At 33.6% G+C, this 19,348-nt stretch overlaps 1 protein-coding gene across 2 annotated transcripts; it reads right to left on the bottom strand.

Moving 5' to 3' along the window:
* Nucleotides 1-25: 25 nt before the first annotated feature.
* LOC130827502 (J domain-containing protein spf31) lies at nucleotides 26-14,161 on the bottom strand. Of its 2 annotated transcripts, XM_057693234.1 has the most exons (9): nucleotides 13,993-14,158; nucleotides 8,548-8,638; nucleotides 8,386-8,446; nucleotides 7,999-8,076; nucleotides 7,682-7,755; nucleotides 4,727-4,837; nucleotides 4,539-4,646; nucleotides 489-527; nucleotides 26-378 (listed from the first exon to the last, which is right to left on the bottom strand). In XM_057693234.1, the coding sequence occupies exons 1-9, from the start codon at nucleotides 14,073-14,075 to the stop codon at nucleotides 292-294; spliced, it is 732 nt and encodes a 243-aa protein (XP_057549217.1). In that variant the 5' UTR covers nucleotides 14,076-14,158; the 3' UTR covers nucleotides 26-291. The 2 variants fall into 2 exon arrangements, with proteins under 2 accessions (XP_057549217.1, XP_057549218.1); XM_057693235.1 differs by lacking the exon at nucleotides 7,999-8,076 and having other exon boundaries at nucleotides 13,993-14,161.
* Nucleotides 14,162-19,348: the final 5,187 nt, after the last annotated feature.

Below are 19,348 nucleotides of genomic sequence, written 5' to 3'. Positions count from 1 at the left end.
TGTAAAATCATGGGCACAAAAGGTGTATATTCTTCAGCTTGTTTTACTTTTTGTGTTGTCTACAAATCACAGGAACCAAAGACTGATGTCTTCGTAGTTTATACTACGTCTTACAAATACAATGATTCTGCCTTACTTTAACGGAATATGGTATAGAAGTAAATGGGTGTGAAGCCCAGAATTTTAAAACTCAAATGATTTAATAGGGCAAGTTCTGATTACAAAACTGTACAAAGATCTTCAGTAATATGAATCACCTTATGCCAAACAACTATGATTTGTGGGGACACATTAACTTCGCTTCACTGGTCTCTGAACGTATGATTTGTTTGGGTCTTCTGTTTTAAGCTTCGGTGGTCGAATCTCCCCCTTTTTGCCCTGTAAACAGTCTTGTGAGCATATTGTATCTGAAAAATGAGCTGCAAGCTCACAAGTACTACAGCTATTAACTACAATTATGTGAAAACAAAGAGCATGGAAATTCTCACCTTCTTTCCAGTTTTCATAAAATCTCTCCAACTAGAAACCTGCAAACAGATGCAAAAGTTTGTCAGCCTACTTCTCACACTGTAACAAATACAATATAGTAACTCGATCCAGTGTATTATACAGCTTAATTTGAGGATTTGAAAGAAACAAAATACGAGCATATGCCGAACAAAGAAAGCTTACTGCTTTGAGAAACAAATTAGACAAATAAACCATCTAATTTTTTTGCAGATACTCAGGAAAATTAGATTGAATATAAGACTATCAAATCAATTCACGAGCTCATGTTTATTCATTGTAAACTATAGTTGGTAATTGGTTGTTATTACCAAACGCACAACTAGGCGTTAAGAGGCACTTCTCTCTCGCTGGAAGAGAACGCCAGGAGTAATTCCGACGAACTTATTCGTCGTTCTTTTCTTGTCAGATTTACTTCATTTTCCAAAAAATTAGGGAAGCTTTCCCTCGATTTGATTGATTAGTTGGATTCGTTTGAGTGAACTGTTGGTGTTAGCAAAGCGTTATATTTGCTAATCATGCTTCTTAATTAGGGTAATACATTGTTGTGTTGTGGTATTCACTTTGTTTTGAGGGTTTTTATAAATTGGTGTTGCTTAATCTTAATCAACAGTTTCACCCAAAATATGGACATCTGATCTTCTTCCTGACCATTTGCTATGTATAGTTTGGACTTTGGATTTTGAAATTTTAAGGAAAAAAAATTCAATTCCTTCTAAATTAGCAATTTTAGCCCGGTGATCTTGTTTCGCCACCTAATTCAGAATTCACCCATATTAGATAATTTACAACTTGAATCATGTGTTTTTTTCACTTCATTGTTGCTAGTTGCTTTTGCTGGTTGAGTTTTATTTTAGTGTTCCGTAGGTTTAGCATAGGGTGAAAAGTGTTACCGTGAGGTCTGGTTCAAGGGAGGAGAGGTGCTCGGTGGAATGTTAGATACAAATACAAGCTACGGGGTGGGGACTTGGAATATAGCTAAGCTATGTGTCAAATCGTTGGAGTTAGTGGATGTGCTCAGTATATACCTAATAGACGGGGCATGTATTCAAGAAATAAGGTGGAAGGAAGGAACAATCAATGAGAAATTAATGGATATAATCATATAAATTGTGGTATTTAGGCTTGGGCAACAAGTGTAATGGGGTTGAGATCCTAGTTTCAACTAAATTCAAAGACATTGTGGTAGAAGTGGAGAGGTGTAATGATAGAATTATGCAAGTTGGAATGGTAGTAGGAGAAAAAGTTTAACTATAATGTACAAGTGCTAATAGGCCCCATGCCGTGATTAAAGAGCAAAACAAGAGAGTTGTAGAATTGCTTTAATAACCTGGTGGAGAGTATCGATGATGATGAAGAGCTTTTCTAGGAAGGGATTTCAATGAACATATAGGAAAGGAGATGAACAATTATAATTGGTGCATGGAAGATTGGGTTAATAGTGAGGAGCGAAAGTGGAAGGTGATTACATGATCACATATCGGAGTCGAGGGCATGCTACTCAAATTGATCATGTTTTAGTACGTAGAAAAGATTGCACCACATGTGATGATTGCAAGGTTCCACCGAAAGTGAAGTTGACATGTCAAGAAACCTTAAAGGTAAAGCAATTACAATATTGTTAACCAAGAATAATTTGGGGATTTCCGACGCTTTCGGAAGATGCTAATTATATGCGAGAAAGTATGGTTGAAAGCATCACTTGCGAACAAGACTAGGGGTTTTATAAAAATTGTGAAGACATTTATAGCGAAGCTAGAAGGATAACAAAGAAGGCGGTGACGGTGGCAAATAGTATGAGGACTTATTAAAAGTTGGACACGAAAGAGGGAGAAATGTGTATTTATAAGCTTGTAAAGGCCGAGTCTAGGAGGCGAGACAATGAGGCATTTTGGTGCATTAAAGATGTGCACGAACTAGTTTTGTTGAGGCATGAAAACATTAAAATGAGATGGCAGAAATATTTTTCTTAGTTGTTCAATGGAACTAGAGGCCTAGAGGAGGTAAGAGAAACTACCGACTCATAAGATCGTCATGAATACAGTCTTTACGAGTAAACAATGGAAAAGGTTAAAAAACTCTTAGGAAAATAGGGAGAGTTAAGGTAGATGGCTCAAATAATATTCCTATTGAGGTGTGGAGTTGTTTAGGTGAAAGTAGTAGTTTGTGGTTGAGAAACCTTTTTAATATTATTTTAAAGATAAGTAAGGATGCCAAAGATGTGGTGTTGTTTAGGCTAAAGGGTATTTTGTGTTGACAAACCTTTTTAATATTATTTTGAAGACAAGTAGGATGCTAGAGGAATGAAGGGGAAGCACACTCATTCCACTATTCAAAAACAAAGGCAATGCTCAACTATGTGGGAATTATAGGGAACCAAACTTATCTTCCACACGATGAAATTGTAGGAGAGAGTCGAGTTAATCACCTGTATGAGGCAAACAAAGCCTTTTTCGGTATATGTGAGTTTTCATCAATGATCGACCCTAAGCTCTTTTCTTTTTTTTTTTTTTTTTTATCATAATACATAGATGGGTTTTCCAATTTTATTCATAAAAGTGTTCCGTGGTACATGGCTGTCAATATTGTGCTTTTAGTGACACTAGTAAATAAGTCAATACGAAACTAGAGGATTGCATGGTGTATCTAAAAGGAAAAAGGATTGTGAATTAGTCGTTCCAAAAAAGATTACCATGTTGCAATTTTCGTGGGGAGGAGCATGTGGTAAAACCTCGGGTGACTCTTAAAGAAGATGTTATGGTGCAAACAACCAAGTTTAATATTTAGCATCAGTAGTTTAGAGTAATGAGAAGATTGATGAAGATGTAATGCACCAATTCAAGTTAGATGGTTTGAATGAAGAGCAATAACCGAGGGGTTGAATGATAAGAGATCGTGGACTAGATTAAAAGGTATATTCTACATAGTGTTTGAGTATTAAATAAAAGTAGTAGAGATGCGATTGTTAAGGTGGATATGTAGACACACTAGCATGAAAAGATTAGGAACTATGTTTTGAAAGAAAGGCTACGAGTAAATCTACGAAAATTCGTGGTTGACCAAAGAAAACATGAGAAACGGAAATCAGGAATGACATAAGCTTGTCAAATTTCTAAGGGCTTGACTAAGGATAAAACTAGTTAACGGTGAATTTATATAACTTAGTTTTGTTATTAGTTTACACTTGTCTTCCCTATGGCGTATTTTTGGTCTTGTGGTTTCATTTGATGGTCTTTCTCGAGCCGAGAGTCTCATTGGCTACAACTTTCTTAATTTATATGATAATAGAGTATGGCCTAATGTCTTCCATACCTCCCAAATCCCCGATCATAAATTTCAATGAGCAGGATACACTGAGTAAACTTAAAGAAGAAGAAGATGAATAGGTAGAGTTAAGATGACGTAGATAACACGCGTGGCAAATGACACGAATAATTGGGTATGCAGAAGTATATGATTAAACATGAATGAAGAAAGAGAATATAAGTAGATTAATATTAGATATGGTCAAATAAATATAATTTTTATAGCTATTATTTCCCTTGCAAGAGCATATGTGAAATGACAATAGAGATTACAGTTTTGACATTGTTGCTGTGATTCAAAACCATCCGTTGCATAAAGATGTAATTCAAAAGCCAAATCTAACTACACATAATGAGTTATCTATATCTCATTCATTTAAAACTATTGAAGCATCACACGATGGTAAATCTTTCAAGTGTATTTTTCACAGGAGAGGGGAAAAATAAGGATGGATTTTTGAAAGGATATTATAGCTGAGGCAAGACACAAGGGGTGGTTATTTTTGGAAAAAAAATCTCCGATATGGTTGATTGCATAAATATAAGTTACATATAGGTATGGTCGTAATCAACTTTGATGGCCGACTCCAAATGGGATCAAAGTTTTAGCATGGTAATCAACTTTCAAGAGTGTTGTGGCTGAAGCTTATTCTTTTGGGTCTTGGCTAATGACAGAAAATGTCCTGAAATAAGTTCACAGAGAGGGATAAAAGCAATAATGCATACCCTTTTTTCTCTAGTTCCTTCCCACTGCTCTTCATGTTCACGCTTCCTTTTCCACATCTCTTTTTGTTCCTGTTCATCCTTCTTCAGCCTGCCTTCCTCCTCAGATATCTGGCAATCAAAATAAACGGAAATTAATGCATGAAAATATATCGATTGGATATATTATAATATGTGACGACGGTATTTACCCTCATAGCCATTTTCCTCCTTCTCCACTCTTGTTCAGTTAGTATTTCTCGCACTTTCAATTTTAGCTGCCGCTGGAACTCATCTGACTGCTCGTATGCTTGATCAAATTTCTATCAATATAAGAAAAACAGGGAGTTTGCTATCAACTTGTAACAAAATGTAAAAAAGAAAAGCGACAATGCAAACAACAAGAAAAATTAGAAAGTGTAGCATGGACGATTATGGAACATACCACAGAGCTTCCTGTAGCCTTAACTCTAACTGACATTTCGGTAGGCACAAACTCATAATCAAACTAATTAACAAATAAATTCATTTTCATTTTTATCTCATTGGAATTGATTTTCTTAGATGTAGATTAGTATTAGTTAGGGCTGAATAAAGTATTAAAAAAATGGCATAGAACAAGTCCGCTTTTGAGATGTGTACTGAAAGCCAGAAAACAGGTCCGGATTTTGACTATTACAACTAGTGGAATAAACTTTAGTATGAGTTTGCAACGAAAGGTACTCTTCAATGTGGTAGCCGAAGAACAAATTATTGATGATGTGGCAAAATATGGGGCCCATTTCATTGATGTGGCAGACTACGTGACAATATCTTTTGATTAAAAAAACATGACTTAGAAGATGTGGTCTTCTCAAGCTTTTCTCCTTTGTTATTTTCTTTCCCTTTCTCGAACTCTTCATTGCCAGCTCCACTATGGGAACAAATTCTTTCTTTCCTTCTTTCTTCTCCTCTTCCTACGGCTCAAAAACTCCTTTTCTTCTTTCCTCCCTATGTTACTGCTTCTCCTTCCCCTCAGCAGTCCTTCCCCTTCCCCTCCTCTTCTTTCTTCTTTCATCTTCATTTCCGAGCCTCTCTCCTTCCCCTGTTTGAGTTTCTCTTCTTTGTCCCTGATGTTCTAAAAACAAAATCTAAAGAGAAGGTGTCTCCTCTTAAAGTTCAAATTGAAGATTACAGAAAAAATGTGGCAAGTAGCTCTTCCACCAAAAACAGAACATTGGACATAGTTTCAAAGTCACAATGGTGGACCTTGATTTGAAGTATAAACATGGATTATCTGGTGAAGTAGAAACAAACACTGCTTTGAAAAGATCTCAAAAAATTCTATTATAATGAACTCTTGAGTCTTGACCTTTTAGTTATAAGAATATTAACTTCACCATTAAGATAAGCATTATTATATGAGATTTAAAGAATTCATTATATAAATATCATATTTGAAAAAACGTTCAGGGGATGCCCTAATGAAGTTCCGCCACTGACTTTGAGCATTGTAGGGGGAGTATGAGTCGGCCAATGAAATTCAGATTATCTCAAAACATGCCCTACAAAGTTACGCAAACATGAAGCGTTCTCTGGTGGGTACAATCAGTGAACAACAAGGTTACCAGATATTGCTATGTCAGTGAACCACAAGGTGGTTATGAGTGCAATGAGTGATGAACTTAGTGAAATGATGGCTGCTACTTGTCAAATTGAAGGTGGAAACTAACATGTTGCATCTATACTGTCACTTGACAAAGAGAATCAAGGAACAACCTATCTTGGGAAATATTGTTTGTGATATATACTCTTCACAGTCACGTGAAAACAGGGAAGGAAGAGGGGGGAGGGGTTATGCGAGTGAAGTAAGGGGAGGGTCTTTGAATTTTGGAGAGTGGTGAGAAGAGTCAGGGAGGGGGTAGCTGCGGCGGGCAGTGGGTGAGGGAGAAGGTAGTTACAGTAGAGGGCTAGTAGAGAGAAATTTGTGTTTCAATTAATTAAAAAACTTATTAAAATGATTTTAAATTATAAAATTGTTTTAGTATTTTTAAACATCGGGGTCAAATTCAAACTTATTTTTTCCAAAAATAAATTAACCTAAACAAGAAACCATCAGCCATAAACCCATACTAATGTTCAAACTACCTTTGTAATTGTTGAAACTTGAAAGTGAAATCAGAATTCATAAGTATATTCAGCTAAAATTGGATCTATTCTATGCAATTTTCCTAAAGTATTACTATTATTAGCAACAATTCCCCACGAGTTTGTTTATGTTCATGAAACCGACCCCATATTCTTCTTAATCGGGAAAGACTTTGGCATTATTATGTGTATTTAAATTTTTATCATCATATCAAATTCATTCCCTGTTTACATATAAGTTTTCATGTCACATCAGTCTGATATAATTTAGACACATATCTTGTTCTCCAGAACAAATGAGGCTAGTGGATAATGCCTAGCATAGTAAGCATAGCTTAAATGGTTTCTAACTAAAACCATTATCTGGAGTTCACTTCAAACAGTTGCTGCCTTGCTGGACTTATCCATTAGAGATTTCTTATCACAGTTTTAATACCAAGGACGATCATCAAACATAAGCCTTCTTTTTCCTTTTCCTGGTCTTGGGTGGACCCAGGATGGCTCAATTATATGATGCATACAGATCAGTCACGGCTCCCGATAACAATATGGGGATATCAAGAATTCAGGATTGAATAAAAACAAGGAACATTTAATTCTAAGGTTCCCTCCTTTAAGTAGTCATCTTTTAAAGGTCTAACCTCTCATTTATCCTTTAAAGATCTAACCTTTGCATGACTTTTTGTTCTAAAGATCCAACCTTTCATTTAGACCTTTAGAAAAAGTCACACAAAGGTCGGATATTTAAAGGATGATAAAAGGTCGGGGCTCAAGAAGAAAAAGACCTGCAAAAGAGGGATCTTTATTGGATATGTGAAATATCGGACCTTCAAAAGATAAACACCTAAAGGTGAGACCTTTAGAATTAAATTTTCCCACATACAATGATTATTTCCATCTTCGACAACAATGATATTGATTGCAAGGGAGTGAACATAGAGAACAACAATATCATCATTGCGATAAAAGCACAACTCAAATTCACTCGAATGCTACAACAAAAAAATGAAATAGTACAAGGAAATGGCACATGCATATACCTCATCTACCAACGATTTTATTTTTGACGCAGCATCTTTCTTTAGTTGCTTCTTCCTCACAGATAGAAGTTCCTCTGCAATACCAATGAAAAATTAAGCATTTGAACTGAACCGATGCCAATTCTTAATTATACTAGGTGAAACCCAAGGGACAAAAATGCAAAAAAATATGGAAGCGAAAGAGTGAGATGTGACAGAGGAACTAAAGAGGCAATTTTTCAGCAAAATGGAGATTAAAATTTCCACAAGAAATATGAAAAAAATGTCATGAAAGAAATAAAACCAATAAGTTGATGAAAAAGAACTGTTTTTCTAACCTTTTGCTGCTTTGACTTGACTTAGAACATACTCTCTTTCTTGTAAATCAAGAAGTTGCTGTTGAGCTTTTGCTAATGCTGCTCAAGTAAGGAGCTCATCAGCAAACATGAAATGTTATCATTTGATGAGAAGGCAAAAAACAAGAAAGGCCCATGAAGCAAGTGTAAAATTGGAAAATTTAAGGCAATTGTAACTGAACTCTGCCCAAGAGGAAAAGCGAACCCATCTCCCAACAACCTCTTTTCCTAGGGGGTAGTTGATACATGAAGTAAAAGATGTATCAAAGTGCACAACGGGAAAGAGTTATTTACACATCCATTTCACACCTAATATACGAATTTGGAAACAAATAATTTGGTATAAAATGCAATTGTTTTTCAACGCACCTCCAAATGCTTCTTTTGCCTGTGGATGCTTACATTTGTCCGGGTGAACCATCAATGATAACTACACATCACATAACATACAAAGCATCTAGTTATGGCATACATGGAGAGGAATAAACACAGTATAAAATATATTGATGACATCTAGATGAAAAAAAATACCTTTCGATATTGTTTCTTCACATCTTCTATTGATGAATCAAATGATAGGTCAAGAAACTCATACGGGTTCAACTTGAAGCATGAGAGGATTCTGTAAGTGTTAACTGTTAAACATACAAGTTTCAAAGAAAAAAGAAGCTGATGCATAACTACTTTATTATACTTCCAGCTATTAGAAATCAGAATCATATATTCAAAGAGAAAATGTCAATATCTAGTTTCCCTTTGTATATGAAGGACCATAACTGGAAATTATGTTATCTTTATCTGAGGTAGATCTGAAACATAATCAACTTGAACTCAAAATAGCTTTAAGCACTGGATGTGTTATTTCGAGTTTACTTTTGTTAAAATCCAACAGCAATGAAGAGCTCCAAAAGGGGTTGGGTCATCTAGTCAATCACTCATTCACATCCTATTGAACATATTTCCCATCTCTCTGGAAAAAGTAAGTAAACTTTTTTGTAAAATTGTACTCAATTTCAAATGTGATGATTCCACCAAAATCTATTTGTTAGTTGGGGGAAGAATCTGTGTGAATCAGATTTTTTGAGGAACACATTGAGAAAATTGCATTTGCCTAGAAAATGTATAATTGGTAAACAAGGATCTCTCTTTACCCAGGTAAAAAATGGGTCGTCAAATTGCAATATGATTCCACAGAATCTAGTATTCTTTAAGTAGAGGATTCAAGCCAATTGAAATAATCTTATAATCAAATCTAAAGATCTTTGGACTCTACTGATAATGCACAATATTACTTTCAAAACACTTTTCTATACTCTCTCTCTCTCTCTCTCTTTCTCTGCATACTCTACCTTTTAAAGGAAAGTAGTCACTCATTAGGCTTAATGAAAAAAAATTTGAATATATTTTGCAGCAATGCAGAGAACGATGCACCAATTCAACACAGTTAAGCTATAAGAATTCATGGGACAACAGGATTCTATTAGAACTTCCCTCTAATCTTAATTCTCCAAAGAAATGGTTTGATTGTAAAATATCCAAACTTAAACTCCTAAGAACTGCTCTGAGATCAGTAGAGGATAATAAGAACTAGCCTAAAATTGCAACAAGGTCAAACCCTTGTTGCCCAAGATCAACAAACAAATGATCTACGTAATCGTTGCCTAAAGAATGGCATAATTGATGGAGTAAAAGCTAGCAATCAAGCTCATTCTCTTGAACCAAGTGTTCAAGTTTTTTTCTTGAATCAACATCATAATTTTCACACAACCCCACCTAATAGATAAAATCAACAAAACAATTCCAATATGCCTAGTTTCAAATTGATTTGAAATCTCTCCTATATAACAACCTTCCCTTTTCCACCATAAAAAGATAAATAAATGACAAAACACCTAATATAACCATCCATTTCTTTCATTTTGATAAGCATTTCAATTCCAGTTAACAATCAATCATATGCACGACCACACCAATGAGTTATGACCTCGGCTCATGCATGCGACTTTTTTTGTTTGTCAAACGTAATTGTAGTCAGCCTTTCAAGTTGGTCCTAAGCTCAAGCAAACAAGTAGAGTTGTGGTAGGGTAGTGGCACCAAGGTAAAACATTGTGACATATGTCAAGAGATGAAATCAAACTAACGTGGAGATGTCCAACTTAACATGTATTTGAAGATTGTTATCCAAAAGCGACGAGCCACATCGCTCAAATGTGGTTTTAAATGAGTAAGGGCTTTACACTTTATCTCCAAGACTCTGAGTGTGTTAATTACAATGATAATTAGGTCCCCATCAAAAGCAACGCGTTACATCTCCTGAATGCGATGTCAAATGAGATAAAATAATTATGTTTTACATATAAGAGTCGAAAGAAAAAAAATTTAGATCTAAGTCAAGATTAACATCATTAAATTTTGGAACTTAGAACTCTTTCAAAGAAGCATTTTGAATTGGTTGATCTTTAAGAGAAAAAGTAAGAAAAAGATGAATGCTTTTTTGTATGCATGAGACAAGATGGTTACTAAATGATGACATTCTAAAGAAAGGAGAAATATAAAAATTGTGATATTTGAGATAACATACGAAAATAAACGAAGTTGGTATAATAATGGATAAGTGATTAGCTATTGATGTGGTCAAGGTGTGTAAAATATGTGATAGAATTGTGAGGATAAAACTTATTTATAAAAGTGAAATATTAAATGTCATTAGTATTTATGGGCCTCAAGTTAGAGAAAAGGAAGCACTCAAATGAGAATTTTGGGAGGAGTTGGATGGTGTAATGCAAAGCATCTTAAGTCCTAATACAAAAAAGGTTGTATATTTATCTAAAGTGTGATGGTCATGCACTCATGTTGGACAAATACGAAGTGACTTTTAAAGAGTCCATGGAAGATTTTATAAAAGTAACAACAAATGAGGAGACAGAGTTAATGATGGATTTTTCACAAATATATGATTTTTTAGTAATTCACATGTTGTATAAAAGACATGCAAACCATTTGGGAACTTATAAAAGTGGAGTGAAAGCTACCAAATAAATTTCTTTTTAATTAGAAAAATGGTTGGAAAAGTCACTTGAAAGGAAAGGTCATATTAGGTGAATGCATTGAGTCTTGCACATTGATGTTCATATGTAATTAAACCCACACAAAAATAAAATCCAAGCACAAGGAAGAATCAATTTATGAATCAAAAAGAATGGAATGCTAAACTTTTTGTAGCTAGGGCCGTTAAAGAAATTAATTGGAAATGAGGAAGGTATTGTCACACTAGGGATCCACCTCCTGTACATCCAAGCTCTATAATAACCTGTAAAAAGAGGGGGAACAAGTCGGCCAGGGCAAAGGGAGAGAGCAGGACGGGAGAAGCAGTTTAAATGACGTGTAATTGTTTTAGGGGCATTGTTATAAATAGCATCCCTATGTAGTTGTCTTTATATACTCAAGATGTATATGCAATAGGGATTAACTGATTTGATGAATAAAACCTTTGTCGGAGCATTGCTGTGGCTCGAAACTGCCTCAATATCTTCATTAATTTGCTTCTTGATTCCTAATTGTATTAGATTGAATTCAATTTATCACAGATGCATAGTCTTGGACAAGGATGAAGAAGTTTGTGCGACTAAGAGTACTCTAGGAGAACCAAATGGTACTAAGGACACTCCAGGAGAATCAAATGGTGGCATGAATATCATAGTGAAAAGCCGCAACATTGCTGAATCAGGAAATTAAAATCCCAATAAATAAGAAGAAATAATGGTTTAACTTCTGAAAAATATAAAAGTGAAAGGAACATTGCAAAATACAGGGAAGCCTTTATAGGATAGCATTGCAAAAGACAAAACAAGGGGTACATGAGACGAAATTAAAAGTGTGCAAAGAGATATACAACAAGTTGGGTTCAAGAGGTGGGGAGAAAAATCTTTTTAGGATAGCCAAAAGGTAACAAACTCATATAAATTATCTTTGTAGGGTTAAGTGTGTCAAGGATAGAAAACAAAACATTCTTTTCCAAGATGAAGAGATTAAAAGAAGGTGAAAAGAGTACTTTGGCGAGTGGTTCAAATAGATGTCAAGGAGGGAAACACAAAACCATTGATATAGTTGTGGAAGAGAATAAGAATTTTATAAAACAAACAACTAAAATAGAGGTAGATGAAAAATTGAAAAAATCAAAACAAAAGAAAGCAATATCGCCTAATAATATTATTATTGAGGTTTGGAAATGTTCACGACATATAAAATTGAATTGGTTTACTAGCATGTTTAACGAGATATGGAGAACAAAGATGTAAAAAAAGACGAGAGGATGAGCACAATAATATTATCTACAAAACAAAGAAGATGTGTGAGACTTCTAAATATCGAAAAATTATGCAGATGAGTCACTCCATTAAGCTATGGAAGAGGGTAATAGAATATCGCCTCATAATATGTATAAACATTTGCAAGAACCAATTTGGTTTTTATGCATGGACAATCTACCACGAAAGATATTCATCTGATATGACAACAAGGGAAATACTACTGGGGGGAAAAGGATTTAAACATAATTTTTTTAACTTAGACAAGGCATATGGCAAAGTATAAGGGAAGTATTGTGATGGATTATGGGAAAAATGAGAAGCCACGTAACTACGTAAGCATTGTCAATATGTCCAAGATAAGAATGAGGGAGTCCAAGCCAATGTTAAGACATATCAGGAACGACTAAATATTTGCCAATCACAATTAATCTACATCGGGGTTTTTCTTAAAGTCATTTCTTGTTTGTAGTAGTCCTTAACGGAATAAGAAGACATATCTAAAAAGATATTCTATGGTGGGTATTGTTTAGTGATGATAACATATTAATGGACAAAACTATTCTATCAATTCTAACCTAGAGCTGTGAGGCAAAAATTGGGATAAAATAGGGTTCAAATTACATTGAAGTAAAATTAGTATATGAGTGTCGGTTTGGAGAATCATTGTAGATGTGTTGTAATGTTAGATGTGAATGAAGTCCACCTAAGTGAGTGTTTGAAGTATTTAGTCACAACATTCAACAGGTCCATAGATATTGAATAAAATGTACGCTAAAACTGGCTCGGATAATATGAGTGAAAAGTCACAACAAGAATTAAATTTGCAAAAGCATATGCAAATTGATAAGAATTTTATGGGGGAAGACAATATATATGGATAATCACTAGAATTGTATTGCTAATTGTAGATTAGTATTAAAGGAAGGATCCAATAAAGTACTCCATAATATTTTTTGGTGACGTGTAGATAACTGATGCTGATTAATTTTAGTTCATGTTAATATAGTCCATCTCTTGGCTTAAGCTTATGCCATCATACTCCACTGTGCCTTTGACTTACACCATATAACTCAAAAAGCGCTCACATATTTGAGATTTATTGTGCAAACTCAAAGACAAAGGGAGTAGTTGTTATATGATCATAAATTCCAGCTTCACATCGTTTACTATAAAAACTTATCAAACTTCACATTCTCATCCTCAAAAATCTCGATCAATTACATGGTTCTTCAAGTTAAACCCTAAAAAAATCATATACCTATAATTTGCCTCACCCAATACACGCACAAAAATAAAATTCATCATATTAAAATCTAAAGCTAACAGAGGATCCAGTATTAACTCAATTGCTAACAACTTGGCGAGGAACTTGGGTTTGATTCTCACTACCCCATTCCCTAACGTCCCCTTCCCTCAGCCAATCCGGTACCAAAAACATCTAAAGCTAACAACTAGAATCAGTTTTAAAATTTTGCGCCTGCTATTTACAATTTCACACTATTAAGCAAGCATCAACCCATCAAGGACGGGTACAATCACATATACGCAATAAAAAGTAATACCAATCAAAGCAGAAAAATTTAGGTATCGCCCACGAATTTAATGATAACAATAGCTTGAATAAGAAATTCAGGAAGGATGTTCCACGATTTTTTAATAAATATACCTGATAACTTCGTTATCTCGTTCAACTTCACCAACTTCAGAAAAGAATTGTTTAAGAAGATCTTCATCTGTTGTTTCTCCCATTTTCTTTCTCTCTAGACTTTGCTTGAACGATGATGAATTAACTAACGAACAACAAAACTTGTGATATGGGCTTGGAGAATCCGAATTGGCTCAATCGGGACATGTGCCGAATATTTGAAATAAAGCACAACACCGTCGTCTTACCACGAGACATGTTCATATATTAGCCTATTTTTTAATTGATTACTTAGCGATCGTTTAAAGATTATAAGTAATCACTCAAAAACTATAAAAAAAAATAATTATTTTAAAATTATACTAAGTAATTACTTTAACGTTATAAGTAATTACTGACAAAATGTGTGTATTGGGCCAGCCAAATCGAGATGGTCTTATCGTAACACCATCTCTGAAAGTTTCTTTTGTAAAATTTTATAAAAATAAGTTTAGTCCTAAATAATTTTTATTACTTATAACCTTAAAACGATCATTTACAATTTTAATGTAATCAATTAAAGAAATAGGCTAATATATAGGTCGGTCTCATGATGAGACGGACCCATATAAGCAGCCCAAAATTAAACTCACATAGAAGTTAACTAAATAAAAACAGTTTTTTTTCATTAAATCTTAAGAAATTTAAAATTGGGTCAGTCCATATTAAGCCGTCTCACGGTGAGACGGTCTTAATAAAGAATTTGTCTTTTCCATATAAGCGTCCATATGTTAGAGCTATATAACAGAGCTTGTTGGTCGTTATTAAATTTTTAACATATTCTTCTCTTATTCGCTATTAGTAATAGCGAATAAGTGTTGACATTAGATTCGGACACAAAAACGATTATTTTTAGAATTATTTTAGGACCAAATTTATTTTTAAATTTTTTTATAAAATAACGTTTATTTCAAATATTCCATCTGAAACGGCCTCTTGAAAAAGCCAATCGAAATAGGCCAACCAGAATTAAATAAAAAATTTAAAAATAAAATTGTCTTGTACGAAACCGATGGATTCATATAATTAGTCCATTTCTCTAATTGATCACTCTAAATTTATAAGTAATCACTTTAACGCACTAAATATACATGGCCCAGCTCAATAGAGATGGTGACACCATGAGACTGTTTCATTTAAAATTTTGTGTTACATTAATTTCATACAATCACTTTTAAATCTTTCTTTAAATAAATATAATTTAGATTAGCCAAATATAAGTCATCTTACTTTTAAGATGAACTTAAAAATAAAAATAATGTAAGTTTAAATATACAACTCTCTATTCTCTTTTTGGTTTCATTACCTCCCTAAAGCATTAATTTCTCTTTATCACTCTTATCATATTTTTGCCAATTTCTCCCTAAATTCTTTATTATTTTCTGTAGTTATTTGATTTCTTTTCAACCTAATTTGAAGGTAATGTGTAATTTTTTAATTTTTCTTATATTAGTGTATTATTTTTTGGGTTTTTAATTTTTGTATTTTTTTTTTGGTTATGTCAAATTGCTTAGGGTTAAATTTTTATTTTATTTTTATTTTTTTTTTGGATATGAATTCATTTTTATTGTTCACGTTTTTAAATACGGAATCCTTAGTTATGTGGAATTCTTGAAGGCGTCATTTTCGTATATGTAGAAACGATTAGAGATTGTGGACGACAACAAGAGGGGGGATTTGTTGTTTGATAAGTTTAAGTGTTTTTGCCCTATTTTTGCGGAATTAGATTGCGGAATTAAAAACTTAAACTTGACGCGAAAAATAAGAAAGAGACAACACAATTTTACGTGGAAACCTTCTAAGCCTAAATAGATGGAAAAACCACGACCCCTCGGGATTTCAAAATAATTTACTATGTTTTAGGCAATTAGTTACAATTACATAAAACAATTAAACAAAACTAGGCCAACTTCTCTTTCTCCTTCTCATTTTCTTTCTCCTTCTCATTTTCTTTCCACTTCTCTTGCTTCACTCGAAGTTTTTCTCTTCTCTCCTAGACTTCTCCAAGTCTAAATACAACAATTCTCTCAAAAACCCTTTACAAAGGATAAATTTCTATGGATAAAATTGATAAATTGCACAAGAAATATTTTAAGTTAATTGGCGATTTTCAGAGCAAACATATTTCTTGTTAATTTTGATCTCACGTATAGAAACTCTTTTTTTTCGGTTGAAAAACAAGTTTCTTTATATAGGAGCTCATGTAACTAGTAAAAAGAAATACCAACCCACTACATCCTTATTCCTAAGATTAAGGAGAATTAAGTGGATTTTAAATCTAAAGAAAAAGCCACAGTTATTTTCTCACTACATCCTTATTCCTATGATTAAGGAGTAAGTGAATCTTGATTTGCAACAAAAAGCCACGGTTATTTTCTAAAATAGGTAAGGTAGTTTTTCTTAATTAAACCCATAATGCAAGCCTATTTATATGGAGAAAAATAAGAAGAAGTTTTCTCCACTTTAAATGGAACGGTTATTTTTCTTTTAAAAAATATTTTGTCAATTAACTTATTAAATAAACAATGCAACAAATTAATTTTAACTAATACATCAACTAAAAACCAGAAAATATATTCTACAGAATTTTCAGCTGACGTTGATTCTTCCAGACTTCAGTCTTGGGAATAGAGCACTGTCTCCATCAACAAGTATCGTCAGATCATCAAATTAAATTTGGAACAGTAAACCTCCTATCTACATTTAACATCCTAAGCGATCTTCCTTATCTAACTTCCTTGGATATATTTGACATGTACAACGTTCATAGACTAAGTCATAGGCACTATCAATGATCTTTATCGAGACCGGATATTGAACTGCACACAATCTCTAAAATACATTCGTTTATATTAAGTGTAGTCATCATCAAAACTTAAGAGAGCTAACAAATTTCCTTAGTCAATCACCTTCTTGAGTTTTGGTTTCGGTTCTAAAAGTCACACTTTATTTTTTTCAAATTCATGCAGTTCATCTTACATGGCAACAACCCATTTGGAATCTTTTAAGGCTTCTTCGTGCTTTTTGGGTTCCAATGTTGAGAGAAACGCAAAATGTGCATAGAAATTTCTCATTTGGGATCTTGTTTGTATGCCCTTTTTTAAATCACTAATGATCAGCTCAAGTGGAAGACATTTATGATATTTCCACGGTTTAGGCACAAATTCTTTTGTAGGAACAGTTGTGGAAACAGGATCACTGACTTGATTGATATTCTGCTCAGTTTCAACCTGATCATTTTGTTCATTTCTGGGAACAGTTAGATTGGGAACACCTTGTTGGTCTTCATTTGCTGTTCTGCTTGGTCAGGTACTTTGATTTCTTCTTGAATCAGTTGTTCTCCGATTGTTTTGATCTTGCTCTTTAGTTACATCTTCATCATCTTCCAAATTTGCAAGACCTATTTTTAAAATTATTTGTATCCTGTTTACTTGCCATAAAGTTAGTCTCCTAAAAAATAACATGAGCAGATTCTTCTAAACACATAGTTCTCTTATTGTAAACTCTATAAGCTTTACTATGAGATGAATATCCAAGAAATACTGTTTCATCACTTCTTTCATCAAACTTTCCTATGTTTCTTTTTCCATTAACATGAACAAAGCATCTACATCCGAACACATGAAAATAGGAAATATTCGGTTTTACACCTTTAAACAGTTCATAAGGCGTCTTAGAAGTGATAGGTCTGATTAGTACATGATTTAAAATATGACATGCAGTATTAACAACCTCGGCCCAAAAATTCCTAAGAAGACCACTAGCAATTAACATGGTTCTAACCATTTCCTCTAATGTTCTATTTTTTCTTTATACCACACCATTTTGTTGTGGTGTTTTAGATGCGGAAAAGTTATGACTTATGCCATACTCATTGCAATATTCCATAAAAGCTTGAATTTCCAAATTCTTTACCATGATCTGACCTTATGTCAATAAGTTGATTATTACTAGATTTTTGTATTTTATTAGCAAAAGAAACAACTCATTGAAAGCCCCATCTTTGCTTACTAAAAAGATAGTCCTTGTAAATCTACTGTAATCATCAACAATAACATATACATATCGTTTGCCACTACGGCTTTGAATTCTTATAGGTCCACAAAGATCCATATGGATTAATTTAAGCGGTTTTGAGGTGGTCACCACTTTCTTAGGTTTAAAGGACGACCTCACATGTTTTCCTTTGGCACAAGGATCACAAATTTCATCTTTTAGATATTTAAGGGACGACAAACTTCTTACTAGGTCTTTTGATCTTAAAGTATTAATCAAAGAAAAGCTAGCATGACCTAGACTAAGAAGAGGATCTTCTTTTATGACATTGAGACAAGTTAGACTCGATTTGGGAACAGTATTGATGTCCACAACATAAGTGTTCCCTTTACGAATTCCTTCCAGAATAGTGTCTCTTGTGTCACTCCTATAAATAATGCATTTTTCAGAATTGAAGTTTACAGAGTTACCTTTGTCACAAAACTGAGAAATACTTAGTAAATTATGTTTTAAATTCTCGACCAAAAATATATTATCAATTGCATGGGAACTTGACCTTCCTACTTTCCCTCTAGCGGTGATTTCGCCTTTCATGTTGTCACTGAAAGTCACAGTTCCTCTATCACAGGTTTCTAGTGAGAGAAATTTTGATCTATCACCTTTCATGTGCTTGGAACACCTACTGTCGAAATACTATGAGTTGTTCCTCCTCACTAGAACCTATAAAACAAATTAATTGTTAGAATTAGGAATCCAGTCTTCCTTGGGTTCCTTGTTGATTAGACATGAATCATATTTCTTTATCCAAATGCGATCGATATAAATCTTGTTAGATTTATCATGCTGTTCCCTTTTGGCACATTGATATTTTAGGTTTCTAGTTTTTCCACAAAAGGTATAGACTTTACTACTTGGGAGATCGACATAGACCTTTTTCTTTTTATTATTCTTATAGTAACCTAGACCTTCAGTACTTTTAGTTCTAGCATCTAGAATCCATTTAGATATATCTTTCATTTTCTCTTTTCCTCTTGAATTTAATTCAAGCTTCAATTTTTCATTTTGGGCTTTATTGGATTCTAGGTCAATTTTTTATTTTTGATAATCAGAACTAAAGTCATGAGTGGATATGTCGTTAAAGTCCTTGTTTAACCCTAATAATTTATATTGGGTTAACTCAACATTAAGAATAATGTTCTCTTGTTTTACCCTTTCCAATGTTTCCTTTAAGGTGATGTTTTGATCTAACAGATTAAAGAATTTATTATGAACATCGGATCTAAAAGTATTTAGATAGGAAACATAGTCTTTACTAATCTTAAGGTCCTTTTCAATTTAGAGA

This window comes from Amaranthus tricolor, chromosome 11 (assembly GCF_026212465.1).
Source record: "Amaranthus tricolor cultivar Red isolate AtriRed21 chromosome 11, ASM2621246v1, whole genome shotgun sequence".
NCBI lineage: Eukaryota > Viridiplantae > Streptophyta > Magnoliopsida > Caryophyllales > Amaranthaceae > Amaranthus > Amaranthus tricolor.
The sequence above is the reverse complement of the archived record's forward strand: the minus strand, read 5'-3'. Positions and strand labels throughout refer to the sequence as shown.